Genomic DNA, 25,030 nt, shown 5'->3' on the forward strand with positions numbered 1-25,030 from the left:
GGGGGGGGGGGGGAGAAAAATAGAAAAGTTTCTTGTTTACTATCACAAATTTTATAAAATAAGATAGTATTATTTTTAATGAAATTTTTTTATTTATAGGGCCCATTAATTTAGGGCATTTGTGACTTTGGAAATTACCTTTATTTATGCAAATGGTTGGCTGCTTTGTGTATCAGAGACGGTGTGGGTAAATACAAATAATCAGAAACCACTGGTAATTGGAATATTCTTGCCAGTTTTGAGGCAGATAATCTGAGGCCCCAGACTTAGTATTTTCTTAGAGAAAGTTGTTCACTATTCTCATAAGTGACAAACAGGTCAGACACATGGTTCAGGTAACCACTTCAGATCTGCCTCTCCCCAGGAAGAAGCTATTTAATGCTCAGTACCAAGTTTATCCTGCAGAAGGATGGCAGCTTGTCACACTGTGTTCCTACCTTTAGTGACTTCCATAGTAAACATCCAATGTTACTACATGAAAACAAACACACATTTTTTTTTTTAGGCTCATATTAATCTGTCCTGATAACTGGCCAGAGCTTAGTCTCAGACTGGGAGGCTTTTCCACCCCAATTTCTCTACTTCTAGAAAGAGAACTTAAACTCTGAGACTAGAAGCTCATTATCTAAACAGCTAGAAGAATAAAAGCTCTACCAAATGAAATAAACCATTTTTAATCCATAATAGGCTCAATTCTATGTTAAGACACAGTGACCAAAATTCATGATATAAATTAATTTATAAATTAAAATTTGACTTATTTGACTTACCTTGCTCTAAAGAATTCTTTGAAGCTAAAATCAGCATTACAAATTGTTGATACTATGCACAATGTTACTTATTATTGGATTTTGTAAAAATATCAAATTCTTATCCAAGAATAGCATCAAACAGTGGAAATATTTAAATTATAAATCATATTTTTTATCTAGTACATGAATATACTACACAGAAATATCTTTTGCTTATAAAACAAACTAAAGGAAACTTTCATCTTTGAAGAACAAAAGTAGGTGTTCTTGCTGGAAATGAGGCAACGTGGTGTGAGGGGGATAAACCCTCCATGGAGATTCAAGCTCTGCTTCTGCCACTTGATAATTGAAAACAAACACACCAACACACACCCACATGCTTACACACACTCTTAATCTTCTCCATTTTCTGATTTTTAAAAAGGGATTATACCTTCTGACCATCTTACAGGACTCTTTAAGAATCAAGTGAGATCTTATCTAAAAACACCTTGCTAACTGTAAAGCACAATGTAATGATAAGGAATTATACTGTATGCTGCTAGACTCTAATACTCTATCATGAAGGAATTCAAATCTGAAATCTTCCTTAAGGTAGACAACATATTAAAGTGCTATGCATAATTCGATCAGAAATCCCAAAATTTATTTCTAACACATCAAAATAACAAAGTCTAATTTTCTGTGAGAATATCTTAGCATCTGCGCTATGCTTCCCATAATATTGGATGGAAATTAAACATTCAATTTATCCACACCTTTACCTGAACCTAATTGGCATTCCGTTAAACTAGTTAGTGAAAGAAGCTTTCTAAATTAAGTTCCTTTTCAGTATAAAAAGAAATATGTTTTAAGCATGGACCTAGAGATACAGCTATCTTCAAATATCTAAAAGGGAAAGAGTTTAGACATGTTCTATTTGGGACCAAGAAGTGACATTAGAAATTATACTTGAATAAACAGGCTTCAGCTCATTATAAAGAAAAATTTCCTACAGAGAGAAATAACCAAAGATAGAGCTAACACCTCCAGAGGCAGTGAGGTCATTGTCACAAGCAGCATTCAAGCGCAGGTTGTTCTTGGCAAGAAGTACAACTTACAACTTTTTATTTAAAATAACAAGAAAAACCCTCAATTGTAAATGCCTTTCTTAGATTCCTCAGGGGGCCAAAAACTCTGAAAATATTTCCACCAGTATTACAATCATAGAGCATCTCTATGTTGAAATTTCCAACTCTGTTCTCCTCAAATCAAAATAACATGTGGTATAAACCACTTCATGAACCTTGCAATTTATCACTATATTGCATTATTATAATACTGACATGAAAATGTAAGCCTCTTTACAATTTAAATTCCATGAGAGAAGATAACTTGTCTTGTGAACATTCTTACAACCTAGAACACTTCTGGGTGTGTATGAGATGCTCAATAATTATGAGACCAAATAAATGAATTCCCAGGTACAATACATAGTCTTCTTCAAACCTGACTCTCTTATCTCTGCATCTAGACCGGCCTTGCCTGCTGCCCCATGAAGTGGAAAAACAAAGCTTCTCCCTTGTTTCCACTATAAGTGTCGCCAATTTCCAAATACAGCTTATTTTGTGTTGCATTGCTCAAAGTGGTAATTCCTACGAGCTAAAAATCTCTTATCAAGAAATATCACAAAATTAATACATGTGACATTAAGTATTAGGTTTAGACTTATGGGTTAAAGCTTGCTTAATGTCACAGAATTCACTGTAGTAAAGATTATGTCAGTTTCTTAGAGGCAACCATACATGAAGTTGACTCAGTACAATTCCAAAACAAACACTCTGTGTTAATCTCCATACTACCCAGACCAGCTGGAGACAGACTGCGACCACAGCTGCCAGGTTAGACTCTCCTGGATGTGCTTTTATTGTTCATTTTTTTTAAAAAATCAACATATCAAAGACCCTGTTATAAAGGCTCAGGGGCACCAACAGTCATTTAGCTTAATAATTTTATTCACTGTTAGTTCTAATAAGGGTAATGCTTATTTGTTGATGGAAATATTGCTATCTATCCTTGCTCTTCCTCTTGCCTGCGACTCCTCCCTCTTCATGAGCATGTTCAGGAATGCCAGAAAAGTGTCAAGTGAGTATTAAATACAACCAGAGAAAAAGGAGAGAGGTTGATCCCCACTAGGCAATAACAAAACGAGAATATATTTAATATTTACTAATGCTTTGTCATGCATGAAATGCTTTCACATGTTTCTGGATCAAGCAAGCTACCGAAAGACTCCATTTTATGACAGCTGTGATTTTTCTGAGCACTGTCCCGTGTCCTGCTTCCTTTTATTGCTGCCAGTATAGTTCCCCATACTGACTTAACTGCCAATTTTGAAAGGTTATAGACAATACATTAGATTCAGGGAGAGTTGAGCTGGCTTCAACTTGGGAGATTAATGTGAATAGGTCAGCTCAGGGAGACTCGGCACAGCCCAGGGGTGGTGGACCACAGCGGCATGAATTCCACACCCGTAAACAAATTCCTCTTATTAAAAACTGGCATGAAAGCCTTTTAAGAAGAAAGAATAAAAGGTGTTTACTTTAAAGAAAATAATTTCTCCAAAATAACAAAAATGCATATGGGGAGACAAATTCTGAGAGGGTTTATGGACTGACATATTGGCCATTATACCAGTAAGACTACCAGTTTCCAAACTGATAGGCTTTGGATACCCAGAAGATAACAAAACAAGTGCTGCCACAGTCAAAATGTCACCAATGGATCACCCAGGAGAGCTCACTCTCCAGCCAACTCAAAACCATTCTCTTCCTCTGGGTGGTCCCCAGGGAGGACCCCAGAATAAATACCAGGAATAGCACTTGTGCTGGAAAGAAAGGCTTCCAGAGCACAAAGAGCATCAGTGATTAAAAACTTGCCTTGTTGATGTAGTTGTCTCCTGAGTAGAACTTGGATTCTGTGGGGCTCACTGTCCTTTCCACTAAAAAGCTCACAAAACCAAATGAAATGGACTACCTAAATAGGTGCACTGTGCTCTTTGAGAAGACATTTTTGATATTCAATTGGACAGTAAAAAAAAAAAAAAAATGCCAACTTTAGATAATTCATCTAGGTTTGTTTTTGTTTTGGGGAGAACATTTTGGAGCTAAACCATCATAATGGTCTAAACAGAAATCAGTGCTACTAAAAAAAGAAAAAAAGAAAAGAAATAATCCTTCTACAAAAGGCCACAGTATGGCTCATTACAGTTGAGCTCTTTACTGGTAACACATACTCACTCCATTCGTGAGGCCTAGATCATTTTATTTGTGCTCTGAGACAAGGGTTACTAACTATAACTCATGAGAAAAAATACAGACCATCAACTTTATTGGAACACACCACTCTTATTCAGTCATGTGTTTTCTGTGGCTGCTGTTAGTACTTAATAATGGCAGAAGTAAGTCATAGTTCTGAAGAAAAAAACATGGCCCACGAAGCATAAAATATATTTTTTTTCTGTGGCCCCTTACAAAAAGTGTTCACTGGCCCCTGTTGTAAGAGATTAAATTTCTTGTTTCAAATGAGTACTTATTTATACATCTGAGAAAATACAAACAGACCACACCTCCTACTGAAGAAAAGAGGAGGTGGGGCAGGTTAGAGAGGAGTGGAGAGAAAAGTAGTAGTTATTACTATGTCTGGGCATGCTATCGAGGTCTCTGACTTAGCTTCATGTAGGTGTGGGAAGTGACTGGATCTAAGAAAAAAACATAATCAAAGTCAATATTTTACTTTTTCACAATGGAATGTCAAATCTGCTACTGAATGTTTGACATTATAAACATGGATCTTTTATCAATCAATCAGAAGGGCCTTCTTCTCTGAGACACTCCCAAAGAGCTTCCTCTGGAATTGAGGTGTAACATGACAGCAACAGTGTTACTCCTCTAAATCCCAGGGAGGGTGGGGAAGTGCTCTGTGCAGCCTGGCCTGGTTAGTGTTCACCGCAGAAGCACTGAGGTCAGGAGTACTGAGGTCAAGGGTACTGAGGCCAGGAGTACTGGTCTGCTGTAGTCAGCAGCTTAGAGTAGTTACATACACCACAGGTACCACTTAGGGTGCAAGGAAACTGGAGGAACTGCAGAAGAAACAGGTGCCAGACAGAGTCTCCCTGTGATACCTGTCAGTACAACAAAGTTAAGCCTATGACTGGGTTTGGGGTAAATAATGGAGCAGAAGCAAAAGCAATAAAGCTACAAGGAATCAGAAATGTGGACAGAGAGAAATGTGAGGAAGCTGGCTGGCCCTGAGCACATCAGACTCCAGAATAGAACTTGGGATCACCTTTATCTGAATCTCCAAGGGACAAAAAAGCCTCATGCCTTACATATAATTTCTGCAGTTTTTAGCACATGTAAGGATGAAAGAAAGGCTACTTAAAAGATGGTCTAGATAAAGTGAAAATTACCCATCCAATTTGGTTCTATAAGTTTTATCCAAGCATTAAGTCAGACTGCCAGAAAGAAACACCAGATTAGATGTATAGAAAAATGCCTTAGAAAATTTATAATTTCATATCTGAATATTAATATAAGAAAGAAACAACATGACACCAACTTCACAAATTACAAAAAAATCTAATGCTGCCAGAGCAGAACATGTTCCTAAATGACTCTTACCTAAAGATTCACACCCCACACCTTCCTATACTAGAAAGTTTCTCTCTACCGAGAACTATTGTAATATTTTCTCAGACAACAAGAATTCCATAACCTATCGAGTCTTTGTTCCCTTTCTTGTTTTGGTTGTAAGAAAACCTAAAGATTAAAATTTCAAATTTATAATTAATAGATGATTGCCTACTAGATGCCAGGTGCTGTGCTAGAACAAATCATGCAGGTGAATGATGCCCACAAAGTTTCTGTCTCACAATGTTCATAGTCCAGGGGAGGAAGCAGACGTTAGATTAATAGACAGATCTGATGGTGATACCACCAACTCAAGGGCCCAGGCAATTTCCAGCCTTGGAACATTAAAGGTACACATACAGCAACCAAAACAACCCAAAATAATCTCACTCTTTACTTAACATTTCAAGGAACTTAAAAGGGACATATATATGCACTGCAAAGGCCCCTTTCCCCTTCCCAAATCACCAGATCCCATAGTATTTCAGTGTACCTCCAGAACTCTGTATTCCTAGACCCATGAGCTTTTTTGGTTTCCCCCCTCTTTCTCCTATCTGTAATCATGTAGTTCAGTTTGGCATCTATTCTAAATAGCAATAAAAAAATCCTGACCCTTTAGGAGAAGAAGAGAGAAGCAAAACTGAGCAGACAAGTACAGATTCTCTTTACCAGGCAGGGGCACTATTGGATAGAGGGCCGCTGTCAACATCACACTTGGATAACTTCTGTCTGGTGATATAGTTAAATTGTGAGAGAATATTGTGGAGGTAGAATTCATCATCTAGCATAGATGTCCGGAGAGGCTCTCTCACAGAAGTCCTTAAAGCCAAGACTTGGAGGATCTAGAACTTGCTCTCCAACAAGAAGAAGGACAGACTATGCCAGGCAGCAAAGCTTAGGCATGGATGCCTGAGATCTGTGCATTCTCCAGGAACCGAAATACACAATCTAACTAGAGAAAAATGAGCATGGGGAAAACAGATGGGAGATGTGGCTGGAAAGATGAGTGGGATAGAAACCATGCAGAGCCTTCTCTGGTCCTGGTAAAAATTTTGATATTAGACTAAATACAATCAACAGCCAAAAAGGTGTTGAAAGTGGGGCATAAGAGGATCAGATTACCCAGGTGCTTAGTGAAGGATGAACTGGATAGGAGGGGCAGGAAATGAAGAAGCCAAGTGGAGATACAGCAGGTTTAAACCCTGATGAGTGGCAGTGGAGTGTACAGGCAAGTGTTGGATTTAATCTGCGGAAATTGGTGAGAGATTGATTACATGTGGAGGGAGAGGGCTGTGTCGAGGGCAGTTCTTGGAACTCCAGCTATTGATACTTGAGTAAATTGGGTTGGAGGAAGAGACGATTTGAGTAGAAATATTGAGAGTTCAGTCTTGAAATTGAATCCATTATATGTTAACTGAACATTATGTTTGGAAATAAAAAAAAAAAAATTATACCTAATTGCAATAGCTCCCTCATTTTTACATGCCCAGAGCTTCCAGTGGTGTTTAGCAACAAGGAAGTACTCAATAAATATTTGAAGAATGAACAAAATTTCCTGTGGTAGTTCTCTCTCTGGTATTCAGAATATTTGAGCAATATCTTTAGATTAAAACACATTATGTTTGATAACACATACTTTTATATTTGACATGTGGAAAAAAGCTTGCTTACTGTTTTTATCATACAAACTACAGAAAGTAAATTCTAAGAAAAGTGTCCTTCCCCTGTAGAGCCTGGGTTTGAAAGAAATGCTTGGAAACACTGTTTTATTTAACCTCTGATTATTTAAATTTTCCTTTTTTCATTCTGTGGCATGTGTGCTCTTTTATTGTTAAGTGACTTCAAATTCCTTCAGAAAGTAGATGGAATAAATTACAAAGCAACACTGTGCCTCAGATTAAGTGTGATTTGTGGAGCTTAATGGCTAGATTCTTGCTGTGGCCCATCATTCCCTGGCAGCTCCTTTTCAGGAGCTCTTCTTAGGCAACAGAGAGTTCCAGGGCTGTCCCTCAGATAATCTAAGATGACAATAAAACCTGGTCCCAGAGCACCTTCCCAGTTCTGAAATCTCTCTCACTAGTCTTGGTGTTTGGCAAATCAATAAGCTATGCAAATATTCCAGGAGACATGGGGGCCCTTGGTGCTACTTCTCCTTATTCGATCCCCACAGCACTGTGACTTACACAGAGGACACAGAGAGAAAATCACAATAATGGCAGCGGTGACGGCATATGCATCCACAAAGGGGCTTGCTTCATTCAGGGGAGCAAGTGTGTAATTGCTAAATTGCAAGAATTGGGTCAGGTTGGTCAGAAGAAATTCCAGGTAAGAGGACCTTTTCATTTTCTTGCAATAAATGCTACAGAAGCTACTTTTGAACCATCACTTTTCTATCATATAGGATGACTTACTTTCCCTCTACGATTTTATGTTTTCTCTCTCCAATGCTTTGTTTAAAAATCCTTCTCATCCTATTATTCTACTTATTTATTTCATATTTTACCCAGTTTGGACTTATTCCTGGGACATTGAGAAAATCTCTGATCCCTATGTCCTTAGTCACAGTGAAAACCAAAACCAAAACAAAACAAAACAAAACAACCCTGACTTCATTTTCGATAACAAGATCTGAGCGAGTTGCTTATTTTAGAACCCTCTGGGATAAAAACAAAACAAAACAAATCCCGTGAACTCGGATCCCAAACTCTAATGTAAACAATATGGAATTGACCTTCTTACAAATTTGCTGTAGTACTTCTGTGGTTACTAGTTTCCTGAGCTGTAAAATGGATATAAAGTTTATTAATTTAAATCTAAGAGGAGAATTCATAAAAACACAATGAATATAAGGGTTCTGAGGAAAACAGATCCATAGCTTCCTAACAAAATTCTGAACACTGCCATAGGCACTCACATCCTCATTTTCCAACATCATCATGAAAACCAGCTTAACCCAACCAAAATATTTTTTCTAGCCTATTTCACAGATGACTAAACAGAATTATAAGAGATAGTTGGTGACAAAAAAAAAAAAAAAAGCCCTTTGGAATAAATAAACACAAGAAGTGCATGCCAATCAATCTCTTAAAGATTTAAATTATTCTTTAGTGTGGGGTCCCCAGAAATGCAGCTCTTGAACATCCCTTGGCTGCACAATTGTCCCAACAATCTCATGAGCAATCAGTCCTGCTACCACTTCTCACAGGAGGAAAGAAATCCTTCTTTCTGCCCTGTCCAAGTGGGTCACTGCTGCTTTTCTCTTTGTTCAGCCTTTCCTAGGAGGTTGCCAAATTCTACTGTAGTTCACTGCATATTTTAAATGCTGGAAGTGGTTGTGTCCAAAGAAGGTCAAGAACACCGCTCCTGAGCAAGAGTGGGGATGCGCTTGGGAAAGACAGAGGCTAAGATTTAGGTCACCTCTGGGGAGGTGATTTGTGTCCACCAAATCCTTAGTGTTTACTGGTATTCATGCTTTTCTATGGGCTTTCTGCTTAATGTTCTAAATGAAGAGCAGTATTTTTAAGTGCCTTCAAGGTACTTTGCAATTATTTTAAATAAAAATAATCCAATCATCCTATAAACAGAATCCCTATCTTCTGTAAACAGAGCTGGCAAACATTTCATCAGTCTTAAAAATACTCCCTCCTTTGATTAGCCCCCCTCCTCCCACCGCGTTCCCTTTCCTTTTCAGAGTTCCTTAAAGCAACAGTTTAGACTATACTAGAAAGACGTGAGAACACTGGGAAGAAGTCCTCTAGAGATGCAGAGGCTTGCTATTTTTCCTATATGCTTCAGGATTTCTTAGGTTTCTTTTATTTTTCATGATTTATAAAATAAAAAGTACTAAAACTTTAGATAATGAACAAAACAGCAAGATCCGAACCACAAGAAAAACTGTAAGATTCAGGGATTACCTAGATCTTTCTATTTTTTTTCCTGAGCACAAGATAGGCAAGAGCTATGTTAGACAAATAGAAGTAATCACCATCAGGGTTTTCAGACATGACCTTGTCACTAGCTACCTGGACAATCAATGGAACTCTAAAATGCAAAACTGATTTTTGCTGACATTTTATTACATTGTTGAGGTCATTGGAAAACAATAGAAGATTAAGAATCCCAGGTTCCTTGGGTATACTGCAGCTGTTCTGATTGTAGGGAAACATTTAAATCCATTCACACTCTGACATGCATATACCTGCAAAGTAGGGTTCCCTAATTGTCTGCAAGGACCCATCCTCCCTTCTTCCATGGCAACAGAACAGGTACAATCCTATCTGCAATAAAGATCAAAATTCCCAGTCTCCCTTGTCAGGTGTGGCTACATAACTAAATTCTGGTCGGTATTATGTAACAGAAATATGTGGTATTTCTGCAAAGGATCCTTAAACGTGGGAGATTACCTTCTGCTGCCTTGAATGTAGATTTTATAGCTGGAGCTCCAGCACCTATCTTAGACTTTAAGGGAACTAACCCTGAGGACAGAAGCCAAATACTGATGGCAGAACAAGATATAAGCCTGAGTCCCTGATGACACCCCCTGCCCCACAGAAGAGGCACCACACCACTCTCCTTTATCTACCCCAGACTCTTACATGAAACAGACACAGTATTTCTAATACCAAGTCTCTTGTATAAGGGATTAGCTGTTTGATTTAGGGCCACTGAAAAAAGTTGTCACTGATATGTCTATCATACTGTACAAGTAATCTGGCTGCTCTGGGATGAGGAATTTAGCTTCCTCCTCTGCAGAAATTCTTTCGCTCATCTAAAGATTACATAGCCAAAAAGAACCCGTCAGAAAATACTAGCCTAGCATCTTCCCACAAGAGCAAAGGTTGCAATCAGCTCTGCCTCTGAGCATTTCCACTAACCCCAGCATCCTATCACTCCAGTCCAAACTGCTCAACTCCAGGTGTCTCCCTGAAAAAGCATGCCAGGTATACAACATAGTGCACTGTTAATCAGACTGGCAGAGGTCATCAACTTCAGCACTTGTGCCCCAAATCAAATGTGTCCCCGGAGTCTAGGCACTACATGGATGCACAAAACTGCCAACCTCTTGTGTTAAACTATTATAACCAATAACAATAAATTATAAGAACTATATTAGTATATTGAAAGATGCTCTATAGTTTTATAAGTACCCAGAAGTGTACCAGGATCCTAAATATAAAAAATATTAATAACAGTAATAACAATGAATATCAGAACCGTATGACTGCTACTGTACTATTTGGCTAGCACTCTGCTGGGAACTATTATTTGGAGTTCAAATAAATATTATTACTCCTATTTTATAGATGAGAAGATTGAGGCTCTCAGAGGCTCAAAAACTTAGCTAATACCCTATAGTCAAATCATGGCAGTGACTATAGCAGAACAGAACTGTTTATACATTTAAAATATTTTAGCTATATAATCTCATCTCTCAAACTATGAGGCAAAGTAATCCAAAGACAATCTTTATTTTCCTTTCTTCAAACTACAATAAGCCATTATAATCCTACCTTTATGGGTTTTTTTATATTTATTTTTTAAACTGTAGTTGGACATAATATCTTTATTTATTTATTTTTTATGTGGTGCTGAGGATTGAACCCAGGGCCTCGCACATGCTAGGTGAGTGATCTACTGCTGAGCCACAACCCCAGCCCTCCTACCTCTATTTTTTTAAAAAAATATTTTAAAGTTGTTGATGGACCTTTATTTTATTTATTTGTATGTGGTGCCGAGAATCAAACCCATTGTCTCATGCATGCCAGGCAAGCGTGCTACCACTGAGCCACAAAAACGGTTCCCCTCCTACCTCTATTTTATGCTGTCATGACCACTTCTTAAAAACCAGAAACAAAAAAACCTGATAGCATTTGTCAACAGATGGTAAATAATGCTAGAACACAAATGAAACAAATCACAAGTGTTCCCCCTTAATCCCACCCTTCACTAACAGTTTCACTTCAGGGTGACCGATATGTTTCTAGAATAAGGGTCACTAGACAACTTTTAATTTGTACACAACCAAACTGAAAAGAAACACCTACACTGACATTTTCTTGGGTAATTACAGTTCTATATGCCATTTCTTTTGACACAGGTCTGATTTATTTTCCACCTCTTTGTTGTGCTTTTGCTTTAATAAAAGAAAAGAATGCTGAAAGAAATTGAGCCCTTAAAGCATTCATTGAATCCATCTGCCATTTAGTCAGTATTCAAACAATAAGTGAGCTTAAAACAGAGGAAAAAAAATCAATCTTCCTATTTGAAATAAGATCTGTCCTCATAGGAATATCTTTGTGTGTATGTGGGGGGGGGGGATATTTCTATTTAATTTAAAGATATATATTTAAAAACATTAATTACATAAAAAGTTTACCATTAGAATAATTAAAATTGTATGGGGATGCTAGAAGCTAAAGAATTAAAATATTCCTATGAGAAGGAAACCAAACAGTAGGCTAGAGCGCCCTCTTTCTTCTCTTTGAAGAAATTCATGAAAGCTCCTCTCCCAGAAAGGAGAAGTCACTGAGCCAACAGCTTAGCAATGCTCATGCTCTCAGAAGCATTACAGTATATCAATTGTTCATTATTTATAAGTGATTTTACAGGTAGAAAACACAGAATTTTAAAAAATAGAAATACTCACAAAGCCATTTCAAACTGCTCCAGCCATTTTTTCTTTAAATCTTTTGTTTTGCAATAAAATTCTAACCCATTTTGTCCTTGGATGTGGATGAGGTAGAAGCCATAAGACCACTGTTAAAAATTAATATAATCTGGATTAATATGCATTGTTTATTAAAGATGAAATATTTCCAAACTCACTAAAACATTACCATAACCATTTAAGTACCCCCTCATAACGTAACCAGTACATAAACTGTGAACAATTAGACTTCTTATTACTGTCAACTTCCTATCCATATTACACATGTTTTACTGTCTTGCTCTTGTGGCATGTGAGATAATCAGAGCAGTGGTAGTACTGTCCAACCACATCTCACAGAGGCTTGTACCTCATCAATCTCTAGGAACAAAACAGCTGGATCACAAGCCACATCACACACTAACACACAGTCAGGCCTCTGCTGTGCAGTTTCCTCATCCCCAGATCCAACCAACCAAACATGGAAAATATTTTTTTAAATTCCATTTCTATTGAACATATATAAACTTTTTCCTTTTTATTATCCCCACACATTACAGCACAATGATTATTTACATAGGAATTACAATGTAGCATGTATTATAAGTACTTAAGAGGTAAAGTACATAGGAAGATATGTGTAGGTTAAATGCAAATCCTGTGTCATTTTATAAATGAGGAACTTGAACAAATTTTGATATTCATAATGGAGGGGAGGGACTCTTGAATATCAAGGGATGACTGTATTAGCATACTTTTCCTGCTCTTGTGGCTTGTGAAAGGGGTGAACTTATAATCATCAAAGTTATAAGTAAATTATAGTTACTAATGTCTAAGACATCACCTTTTTATTTTCTTTATCAGTTGTAGGATTGTTGGCTATCTTGTACTGTTGAAGATCTATTATTTCTTTCATTTCATAGTTATCACCTTTTCTTTTACATACAATCACTGCCAAATCAAATAAGAAGATGTGCCTGTGAAAGAGAAAGAGAGATTAACTGATGGATGTTTAATAGTTTAGAAGCACATGTATAAACTTTTTCCTGGTAAAATGTAAGTATACCAACCAACCATTTTTCCTTTGGATTAGACAGCAAGGTGTTTCACATTGAAAAAAAGGAGAGAAAAATGGTGTGTACCCAGGCACTATCCTTTACCACATGAATGCCCTACATGCATCTTAGTTCCTTCATTTAAAAAAAAATGAGCAAAGAGCAAAACGATAATAAGAGAAATATAAATATTGCAGAGTTGTTGAAAGGACCCATTGAGATTAGCCATAAAGCTTGTTCATGGGCAATTGCTTTTTTGATTATTTAAAAGCTAAAAATTCCAAAAACTATTAATGAAAAGTGTATCAGTGAACTTCTGCTAAGGTACTAGTAATCAGTCAGAATGCCCTGAGAAGAGTTCACCCCTCTCACAAGCAGGGCTCAATTCAAGTCCTCAGAACCCCTGCTGGGTGAACATTAGTATCATCATTTCACTGGGGAGCAAACAGACTTAGAGTTGCTAGATAATTTGCACCAAGAAGGTGCACAGCAAGATTCACACCCAGCTCTAATGTCAGAATCCAGGCTTTTACCCTTTATGTTGTTCTTCATGATTTAATGAACTTACTGAAGCACAAACAGATGGTGTATGAGCAAAACGTAAAATAGAGAAGTTAAGGTTAAATTTCCATGTCAAAATTTCTCTTATTTCTTACTAGAAATGATGTAATGGGGAGGGGGGAAACATTATAATCCTATCATCCAATATCAGTATGTGAGGCTCCTGAGAACTACCTGTAGAGCTCAGGTATCAAGGTGAAAGCAAGAGCTGATGCTGCCCCCTGCTGGCTGGCTTCATATTCTCCAAAGAGCCCAGAAAATAACCACAAAAGCATCAATGGGACACTCACATATACAATTAAGGACTCCATGCCTTAAATATATGACAAATTTCCCTCAAGAAAAACATCACTTCATGGTACTCTATCTTCCCTTAAGGCCATTTTCTGTTATTTTGAGTCATTTTTGAATGACTACCCTAGAGACCAATTATGTTTTTCTGGTAGTTACTTATGTTACTTCATCTTTATTCATCTCTATTATCATTTCTAGGCACTGATCTTTCATATTTTTAATTTTTTTCTTAATAACTCAGACACATAACAGATTCCAGGACAAAAAGTATAATACCTATATCAAAAATAAATTTAGGAACCATGGGTTGATCTGTCCCTTTTTCTTCTAGTCTTCTCCTCCTTCATCCTCGAAAATTTGTTTTAAGGTTTTCTCCATCTTCTGATACTAATTACTGACTTTGAGAATAAGCATTGCTCTTCTCACCTTTCTTGCTTTGTATGCTTGTCCAGAGTGGTTATTCGAATTTCACCATCTCCCTGGGGTCTTCCAAAGAGCAAAACTGGCTGGTTCTAGAATATAAAATGTATATGTCTGAATTCTTCATAATCACACAAAACCAGAAACAAACATTAGCAAAGGCATTTCCCCAAGAAAAATATCTTATTATGTTACAAATGTTATCAATTTACATATTTTAGCGTACTTAAAAAACTCAAGACTACATGACACACTATTAAAAACAGTCTGTCCTTTATAATGGGGGAATATGTTAATTAATTTTACTTAAAAGGGAATAATCTTAAAGTAATCTTAAAAGTTAGATAGATATCAAAAGAGAAATAACTATAAGAATATAAATCACAAGAAATTCTAGCAACTAATGCTTGCTAAGTATCTACTGTGTGCCAACCACTATTAACAATCATAGGGCAGCATGACCTAGACTCTGCCCTCATGGACCATACTCCCCAGTGGGGGCACAATATTCACAGATGCAAATAGGACAAACGCACCACTTCCCTGAAGGAAGAGTACAAGGAGGGGATCTAACTTGGTCAAGAGAGTCAGGACTGACTTTCTTGAGCTAAGATCTCAAAGATGAAAAGTTTTGAATTAATGATTAAAAATAATGAGCTATTTCTCCAGAGGCAGGCGATTAAATTATTCTTTTAAAAAGTAATTATGAGTACTTACTGTACTTGCCAACTGAAAAAAATAATTGGCTGAATATTATCACTAACACGTGGAGATTCCATTGTAATAAAGAGCATAAGTGTGTGATTAACCGTTACAAGAACAGTAGAAAAATAAATATTCCGTATCAAAATCTCAATGATGTTTTTTGCAGAAATTGAAAATTCCATTCTAAAATCCATATGGAATCTCAAGTGACCCTGAAAAAGAATAAGGCTAGATATTTCACACTTCTGATTATAAAACTTTTTCCAAAGCTACAATAATCAAAACAATGTGGCACTAACAAAAAGACAGACACATGGACCAACAGAATAGTAGAGAGCTCAGAAATAAACTTTTAGTAGCCAAAATTATTTTTGACAAGGGCACCCAAAATATTCATTGGTGAAAAGACAAATGGTATTAGGAAAACTGGATATCAATATGCACATGCAAAATAGTAAAGTCGAAACCATATTTTAAATGATATATAAATATGAACTCAAAATGAATCAAAGACCCAAAGTAAGGGATAAAACTATAAAAGTCTTCAAAAATTGAGGAAAATCTTTATAACAGTAGATTTGGCAGTGATTTTTTGGATATGATACCAAATGTAAACAACAAAAGACATAAATTTGATTTCATCAAAATTTAAAACTTTTTTGCATTAAGGACACTATAAACAAAATGAAAAGTCAACCCACAGAAGAAAGTATTTGCGAATTGTTTTTCAGATAAGAGATTGATGTGTAGATATACACAAAGAACACCTACAAACTCAATGACAAAACCAAGCAATCTAATGGTCCAAGTATTTGAATGGACCCGCCTCCAAAGAAGATAGACAAATGACAAAAAAACACATGAAAAAAAATGATCTGCATCGTTAATCATTTGGAAAATGCAAAGTGGAACCACAACAAACTATCACTGCACACTCAATGGGATGTCTATCATTTATACATATATCACACATATACGTACATGTGCGTAGATGTGTGTGTGTGTGTGTGTGTGTGTGTAGTTTTTTAACCACCCCCACCAAAAAAAAAAAAAAACCCAAATACAAAATTAACAATGCTGGCAAGGGTGAGGAGAAACTCAAACCCTTGTGCATTGCTAGTAGGAATGTAAAATGGTGTAGAATCTGTGAAAAATGGAATGAAAATTAAATAAAAAATTACCATACAATAGAGAAACTCTAATTCTGGGTATGCAAACAAAAGAAATGACAGTAGACATTGGAATAGATCGTGGCACACCCATGTACAGCAGTATTATTCATGATAGATGAAAGGTGGAAGCAACCCAAATGTTCATCAATGAGACTCATAGATAAATAAAACATGGGGTATACACATCCTATATCATCAGCCTTAAAGGAACAAAGTTTTTTTTAAGAAGAAAATTTTTACATATGCTACAATATGGATGGACCCTAAAGCATTATGCTGAGTAAAATAAGCCAACATCAAAGGACAAATATTATACAATTCCATTTATCTGAGGTACCCAAAGCAGTCAAACTTATAGAGACAGAAATTAGAGTACTGGTTGTGGGGACTGGTGGGAGGGTGAACTGGGAGTTTGGGGTTAATGAGTAGAGTGTTTCAATTTTGCAAGATGAAGAGAGTTCTGGAGATGGATGGTGGTGATGGTTGCCCAACATGATAAATGTATTTAATGCCAAAGAAGTGTGCACTTAAATGGTTAAGATGGTAATTTAATGTTATATTTTATTATATTTTATAGGCAGCTATCCAGGCAACATGCTGCAGAATTCCAAGGGAACCAAATAATGGGAGAATAGGGAAAGGGATTTTTTTTTTTTTTAGATTGGACTTTCAAGGAATTTGATGGGGAGAGCCATGGTAGGCTCTGAGAAGATGATGATCAAAGGCAGAACCATGCAAATGCAGGGCAAACTGGAGATTCTATGGTTAAACACAGCACAAGACCTATAATGGGAAATGTGTGGGCAATTATCTGAGTTCAGGAAAATAAGTTTAAGTCCAGATCAACTGAGGGCCTTAAATGTCTGCTAAGGAATGTTGATTGAACATTGAAAGCAACAGAAAAATCTTTACAAGTTTGGCAAAGAGGGAGAACTGAGAAATCCACATTTTGGAACAGTAACTATGTAAAGGCTCCTGGGATTGGGTAGGAGGTAAATGGTGTCCCCAAATAGGTAGATTCAAGATGTTTTGGAGAAGGAAGCAATAAAATTACTCTTCTAAAACAAGTATCTTATATCTATTCTCTATTTGCACTGCCCTCCAGGTTAATCCAGGCCTCCCTTCTCTTGGGGAAACCACTTTTAACAGCTTGGAAACAGTACAGCACAGCCCTAGACCAAGGCTGAGCTGAGATTTCACAGTGACAGCCAGGCGAAGCTGGTGCTAGGTTTCTGTCTGGTAGTGATTTACATTTCAAGAGGACCCTTTGTACTGCACCAGCCCCCCTGGTCACCCCACAGAGGGCCACTCTTAATTTACTTTGGATTTCCAACCACCCACACCCTTTATCACTTGCCCACCTCTGAGTATCTGAGTTGCTAAGGTTTCTGCCTAGGTAGATCTCCCCCCAGATCCTCCTGTGGCTGCTCATCATCTTTTAGGTCCCAGTTCAAGTGGCCAATGACTCCAAAGGATTAAGTAAAAACTCCCCTTAGTTCCCTCTGCTACATCACCCAGCTCAAAACACCATCCTCAATGGGGCATTTTTAAACCCTCTCTGACTGCTTCCTCAATCAGGATACCCCTTGTTCATGGTGATAGTCATGCCCTGAGCAAGGTAGAGTCTGGCACACAGTGGTCACCCAGAAAATATATGTAAAATGAGCAAGTGAGCTGCTATCAGCTGTGACTATGCATGGGCATAAAGAGCAAAGAAAACAGTGGATTTCAGTGCTTGGAATTCAGACTGCTGGAACAGAAAGTCCCTGGATAAGGAGGAGTAAAACAGGAGTAGCAGGTGCCTCCAGATATCTATGAACTGCCAAACAGAGGAAAGGGGGGTGTGCAGGGAGCAGGACTCCAACAGCAGAAACTTCAAGGTAAACTCTTTTTGTCTTCAACTACAGCTCTTAAAAGTCCCCAAACTGGGGGGTGAGGGGAAGCTGGATGGAAGGATAATTACATACCAAATTTTCTATAGATAGCTGAAACTGTTTAATTTCACGAAGGGTCTCATTATCTCTTTTCACTTCATTCACATATTGTGCCAAGTCCTAAAGAATGAAGACAAGAAGGCACACTAAGATTAGAGGAGAGATGCAAACCGCTCTGAAAGAAAACACATCATTAATTCCATTAGGGGTAAATGTAACCACCATTACTCTGCAATGACAATAAAATGAAGACCCAATCAATCAAAGCTGCATCTCAAAGGCAATTGTGAAATGTCAGGACAGCTGGAAGACTGAAGAGTTGTCATTTACCACACCCCAGAGAAGAGTCAGGATGCTGCTGCCTTAAAAAACCCAAACAAACAAAATATGCTGCTATGCAGAGCAACCCAAAAGAAACTAGGTCAGAAGAATGTCAATTCCGAGCACCGTAATGCCTGACCTTGACAGAATTATATTTTTACTCAGGTTAGAACAAGGGCAACAGTGAAGGATTTGCAGGGAGAAAAAAAAAGTAACTAAAAGTTATACAGTGAACCTAAGGGAGACTATTTTCTGCAACCAGTTAATGTCTTGTTAGTTCCTGAGAGCATTCAGTCAAGCAGGCTGGCTCAAATTTAAAGAGTTAATAAAGAAGAAATAAAGGAGAGCTGAGGAACTAAACAGAACAACAACAACAAAAAAAATGAAACAAAGTGAACAAAAAACACTAGCCATGTTTCTCCATGTGCCTTCACCTATTTTAAAATGGCTTTTCTTATATTTGAGGAAACATTAGCTAATCTCCCCATACTGTAACCAGCTATTTTTATTACATGTGCTCCAGATTTTCCTGTTTTGTGAGTTCTTTCTCTTTTTTCTCTCCCCTCTTAAATTCATCTGCAACAGTAGGAACCAACCCTCAAAAAGCAGTTCCTAACTTTGTTCTCAACAGAAATCTGACTTTTCTTACGATGTAGGCATATATGGCTTCTTCAAAGATAGGAAACTTGGTAGAATCTTTTTTTGTAATAATAATTGTGATATTTCCTGATAGTGGAACTAAAAGGAATGAAACATCAAAGCTGACACTGAAACTAGTACAGAGACACAGATGAGTAGCTATACATAGTTCTGAGCAGTTCTGTCACATTCTCATTTTGTTTTTAAGAACAAATATTTGCTTATTTTAAATGAGGGGCAGATATTATTTCCTTCAAAGAAACTGATTCAGCATAACGTGGAAATTAGGATTTTACATAGTTCTAATACGTTCAAAAAATCTGCTTTTATCTACCTGTATTTCTTAAATTTCAGACTTAATTGAAAACAAAAGCCCAAACTTGAAATTCACTTGTAAAGTTAACCGGCATCCAAAAGAGTAAACCTGGTTGATCCTGTCATCTGAGGAAAATGAGCCACAATGGTGTTCCTGAAGCCCACAGTTGACCTGATGTTTACACAAGCCAACAGTTTTCTATTAGCAACCATAAAAGAACACGAAACAAAAACCATTATATCAAGGCACTCTGGCAGTTATGAAAGTTAGCAAACTTCAAAAGTTATTTTAATACATCTCTTGATGTTATACGTTCTTGTCCTACATCAAATCCATGCAAGTCTATCTATTTTGGTAGATAAATAAATGCATATTGTAATGTATTAGCATATCATATATACATGTTATTAGTCTGAATACTGTTGTTTAAAAATTATAAACAAGTGACAGATATGTTTGCTTTACCTTCATAGCATCAAGAGCCAGTTTCAGATTCGATTTCTCAATGGGATCAGTGGTATGTTTGACAAGTTCCTATTTGGAAGAAATGGTTTAATACATCAAATCAAAACTAACATATAAGAAAATTTTTTAAAAAATCATTATTATCATTATTCTCTCCATAATGTGATACATTTTATGTAATGAGGCTTTATTTTCACAAAAAATTTCCAACTGCAAGAAGACCGGGTAGACATCAAAAGAGCAGGAAACATGCTTGGATACATCTTCTTTTCAAAGACCAACCTGAATTCTATACCCCGCCACCAGACGCTGCTTCCCCAACATTATGCATTAGTTCCTAATGGCTAACTTCATTGACACCTTTTTACTCACTATCATACATGGATTCTCTCTAGCTGCTGGTTTTGAGGACCACATCTCCCTTCATTTCACAGACATCAGCATGTTCTGTTTATTGTTACTGCTGATATCGTTTTCATAAATCCTCCATTTCTGCCAATTCCCCAGTCCTCAGTTTCTTCTTTTGTTAACTGTATCTTAGAATGTTATTGTTCCCTGGATCTTTACCCAAGGTCCCTCTCATTCTTATATTACACTATTATGGTTTGGATGTGAGGGGTCTCCCAAAAGTTCACATGTAGATAAATCAAGAGTGATCAGAGAGGAAATGTCTGGGTTATGAGAGCCTTAACCCAATCACTGAATTAATCACCTCATGGGATTGAGTGGTAACTGAAGGCAGGTGGGGTGTGGCTGGAGGAGGTAGAGCACTGGGGGTGTGGCTTTGGGGCATATATTTGTATCTGGCAAGTGGAGTCTCTCTCTCTCTGTTTCCTGATCATCATGTAAGTTGCTTCCCTCCCCCACACTCTTCCTCCATGATGTTCAGCCTCTCCTGGAGCCCCTGGGGAATGAAGTTGGCTACCCATGGATTTTGACTTCTGAAATCTTGAGTCCCCAAATAAACTTTCCTCCTCTACAGTTGTTCTGGTTCAGTGTTTTAGCCACAGCAGTGAAAAAGCTGACTATAACATACACAGTCTACAATTCTATCACAATCACAGTCAGACTGTCAACATCTCCTATTGAGGTTCACTCTCAAATACATACTCTCAACCCAGAACTCAAGCCTGAGTCCCAGACTCACATCCATCTAAACAGTTCTAACTGAATAGATTACAGGCACCTCAAATCCAACATGCCCCGCATGGAGCCCACCCTTACTCAGAACCCTATTCTTGTTCCTGCGTTTGTTATTATTGAATAATGGCATCCGCATCCATGTAATCACATAGGCCAAACCTAGAATGTGTCCCAGACTCCTTCTGTGCCTCTGTCCATGTCTTAACTGATGTTAGCTTTGACCCTTCCCTGGAAACCATCCTCCCTGCCACTCCCCTGCCCTTTCTCAAATGGGTAAGTAGAATGGGGCTCTGATCTATCTTCTGATTTGTAGTCTCTCCACAGGACCATCAATTCCCTCCATTGGCCTCAGAGTTAGGACGCCAGGAGATCACATTTCCATCCTATTTAGCCTTCAATGATGCCCCACAAGTGCTTTGATTGTCACTCATACTTCCCAGTCAGACTCCATGGTCTCCATCCTGCACACCTCCTTCAACTTCTCTCCCTTTACTTCTAAACAACCCATATTCTATTCATACTCAATTAACTGTAATTCTCAAAATATGTTCTGATACTTAATCCCCAAAGAATTATTATTTTCTGTCTTTCAAAAGCTCTTCCTCTCTGATCCACCTGTCCAACTCTTGCTCTTCCTTCAAAGCCCAACTCAACAATCACTCCTCTGGGAAGCTGGTCTCTACCAAGATCCCTGGCCTTCTCAGGCATAATAATCTGTGTGTCTATCATACTGTGTTCCTGGGAAGATCACATTTCATGCTTTCCTTCTAAAGGGTGAGCTTATCAGTGCACAGGACTTGTCATGTCGTAAGTGCCTGATGCTATGTCTGGCACAGAGAACCACACAAAAATCTTTTATGAATTGAATGCCAGTAGTGCTTCAGTTATATACAGAGAATCTGCTCAGTATAAAAATGTGTCAAAATTCTATCCCCTTATTTCCGTTTTTACTCTATTAAATAAAGATCTATGTATATTACACAAAAAAACCTATCATACTTATTTAGGGGGGGGGCACAAAGGATTGAACCCAAGGGCAGTCAAGCAGGGAACCACATCCCAAGCCCTTTTATACATTTACTTAGAGACAGGGTTTCTAAGCATCTTATGGCCTTGCTAAGTTGCTGAGGCTGGCTTTGAACTCATGATCCTCCTGTTTCAGTCTCCTGAGCCACTGGGATTACAGTCATGTGCCACCATGCCCAGCCAAACTTTTCATAATTTAAAAATTGATCATGGAACTAAATATACACTTAAAAATTTAAACACAAAGCAAACCAAGAGAAACTAAGGAGAGAAGTTTACTGGATTTCAAAAAAGTATAATTTCATAGTTCTGTAAGTCTGTGTAAAACCATATAAGGACCAAAATAGATAATGCTTTAAAATTGAACCTTCTAAATTCTTCAATCAATATTTGACTACACCAAAGTTACAAAATAAATTATCTTATTCTAGACAAGTTTTTTGTTCCATGATGCTTTGGAAACTGATTGCCTGAGTCTTCCTTATTATTTTTTCATAAAATCCAATTTGATTAAGTTGCTTTGAGTTTAGGTCTCATAAATGTTTTAATGCATTTTTAAGGAATAATCAAGGTTTGAATTTTTCTGATTTCTCAGTAGAACAAAAATAGAGATGACTAATAATTTTGTGGCTACAGTTCAAGAAATTTAATATACAAGATGTACAAAGCACAGCAGACTCAAAATTATATTTCACATACAGGTAGTATATCTTTTTAAAATGACATTTCACAAGCATCAGCAGAGTTGACAGACTAATACAGTAAGACATTTCTTTGGAGCAGAACTAATGAGTCTCCTGGTATAGCTATCAAATTAAATTTATAAGACTCTCCACCCTCATTAGAAGACTAACCGTGGAAACCATAAGCTTTGTGGATTATAACAAGAATCACTTCAAAATAAATGTAGTCTTATTACAATTTAGTACAGTAGAAAACAATACAGAATGTGACACAAACCTTTTACACTTGCTACAATGCAAAGGGTCTAAGATAATTAATCTGCCCAAATTCAGAAGCATTGAAACACTAATAAATGATTACTGCTAACTACAGAAGACTTGGCAGAGGGCATATCTTTGTTTTGCCTCATTTTTTTTTGTTTTGTTTTGTTTTCGTTTTAGCCTGTCCTGTTTGATGGACACAGACTATAACTTTGTGGCAAAACCAAATCATCTTTACTGAAAGGAGGAAAACAATGTCCAGCTAAAAGACAGTAGAATGTATCAAACATAACTTTCCTATGTTCATACATGAATGTACAACCAGTGTAACTCCACATCATGTACAGCCACAAGAATGGGAAGATATACTCCATGTATGCATATGTCAAAATACACTCTACCATCATGTATATATAAAAAGAATAAATAATTTTTAAAAATGTCCAATTATGGGCTGGGGATAGAGCTCAGTTGGTAGAGTGCTTGCCTCAAATGCATAAGGCCCTGGGTTCAAACCCCAGCACCACCAAAAAAAAAAAAAATTGTCCAGTTATTCTGAACATTTCCCACTTAGCCATACAATAATTTAAAACTTTAAGGAAAGAGAGCCAAAACACAGCTGATGCTTTTTAAACAACTTTTGAACAAATAAATGAGCAATAAGCAGTTTTCAGTCACATACCTGGAGAAGAAGGTGATACTTTAAAACACGTTGCATAGGAACCACAAGCAAATCTCGAAGAGTAAATTTCCCATTATTTGCTCTTTTGGAACATTCCTAAGGAAACATTTTTTTAAATTGCTGTTAGTTTTCTCAAGAGAAGTCTTAAACATTAAAAGTTGCAGAGTCTGTAAGAAGGACCATTATACTCTAAATATTTTGCTTTTTTTTAATAATCCTTCTCTCTAAATAATATAAGGTAGCTTTTAAAAACAAACAGAGTATGGAGATTTCTTAGAAAGCTGGGAATGGAACCACCATTTGACCCAGCTATTCCCCTTCTTGGTCTATTCCCTAAAGACCTAAAAAGAGCATGCTACAGGGACACTGCTACATCGATGTTCATAGCAGCACAATTCACAATAGCAAGACTGTGGAACCAACCTAGATGCCCTTCAATAGATGAATGGATAAAAAAAAATGTGGCATTTATACACAATGGAGTATTACTCTGCATTAAAAAATGACAAAATCATAGAATTTGCAGGGAAACGGATGGCATTAGAGCAGATTATGCTAAGTGAAGCTAGCCAATCCCTAAAAAACAAATGCCAAATGTCTTCTTTGATATAAGGAGAGTAACTAAGAACAGAGTAGGGACGAAGAGCATGAGAAGAAGATTAACATTAAACAGGGATGAGAGGTGGGAGGGAAAGGGAGAGAGAAGGGAAATTGCATGGAAATGGAAGGAGACCCTCAGGGTTATACAAAATTTCATACAAGAGGAAGTGAGGGGAAAGGGGAAAATAATACAAGGGGGAGAAATGAATGACAGTAGAGGGGGTAGAGAGAGAAGAGGGGAGGGGAGGGGAGGGGAGGGGGGATAGTAGAGGATAGGAAAGGCAGCAGAATACAAGAGACACTAGTATGTCAATATGTAAATCAATGGGTGTGTAACTGATGTGATTCTGCAATTTGTATACGGGGTAAAAATGGGAGTTCATAACCCACTTGAATCAAAGTGTGAAATATGGTATATCAAGAACTATGTAATGTTTTGAACAACCAACAATAAAAAATTTAAAAAAAACAAACATAACTTATAGTATTTCAAATCAAATATGACTCAAAGAGAACTATTTTATTAATGCATATTATTTTTTTCTAGTGCAAAATCATATATCTCCAGGGTCTTCTTCAGTTTACCTTCATAGCTCTACCTTCTGCCAGTCTCCCCCAGTGGGCTTATGGACCAGACATCAAGAACAAGTCACTCATCATCCTCTTTAAGAACTATGCTTCTAGG

The 25,030-nt window shown here is 37.2% G+C and overlaps 1 protein-coding gene across 5 annotated transcripts in view; it reads right to left on the minus strand.

The window, feature by feature from the left end:
• The window catches only part of Vav3 (vav guanine nucleotide exchange factor 3), a 348,664-nt gene that overhangs the window by 147,954 nt on the left and 175,680 nt on the right, over nucleotides 1-25,030 (minus strand). For all 5 annotated transcript variants that reach the window (XM_015502627.2, XM_048814637.1, XM_048814633.1 and 2 more), the window contains exons 10-15: nucleotides 23,746-23,841; nucleotides 19,951-20,019; nucleotides 18,243-18,329; nucleotides 14,405-14,490; nucleotides 12,913-13,045; nucleotides 12,069-12,178 (exon numbers count right to left, since the gene is read on the minus strand). In XM_015502627.2, the coding sequence (XP_015358113.1) occupies nucleotides 12,069-12,178; nucleotides 12,913-13,045; nucleotides 14,405-14,490; nucleotides 18,243-18,329; nucleotides 19,951-20,019; nucleotides 23,746-23,841 (581 nt within the window). The remainder of the gene's footprint in view (nucleotides 1-12,068; nucleotides 12,179-12,912; nucleotides 13,046-14,404; nucleotides 14,491-18,242; nucleotides 18,330-19,950; nucleotides 20,020-23,745; nucleotides 23,842-25,030) is intronic.

The sequence above is a fragment of the Marmota marmota genome, unplaced genomic scaffold, assembly GCF_001458135.2.
Source record: "Marmota marmota marmota unplaced genomic scaffold, marMar, whole genome shotgun sequence".
NCBI classification, from domain to species: Eukaryota; Metazoa; Chordata; class Mammalia; order Rodentia; family Sciuridae; genus Marmota; species Marmota marmota.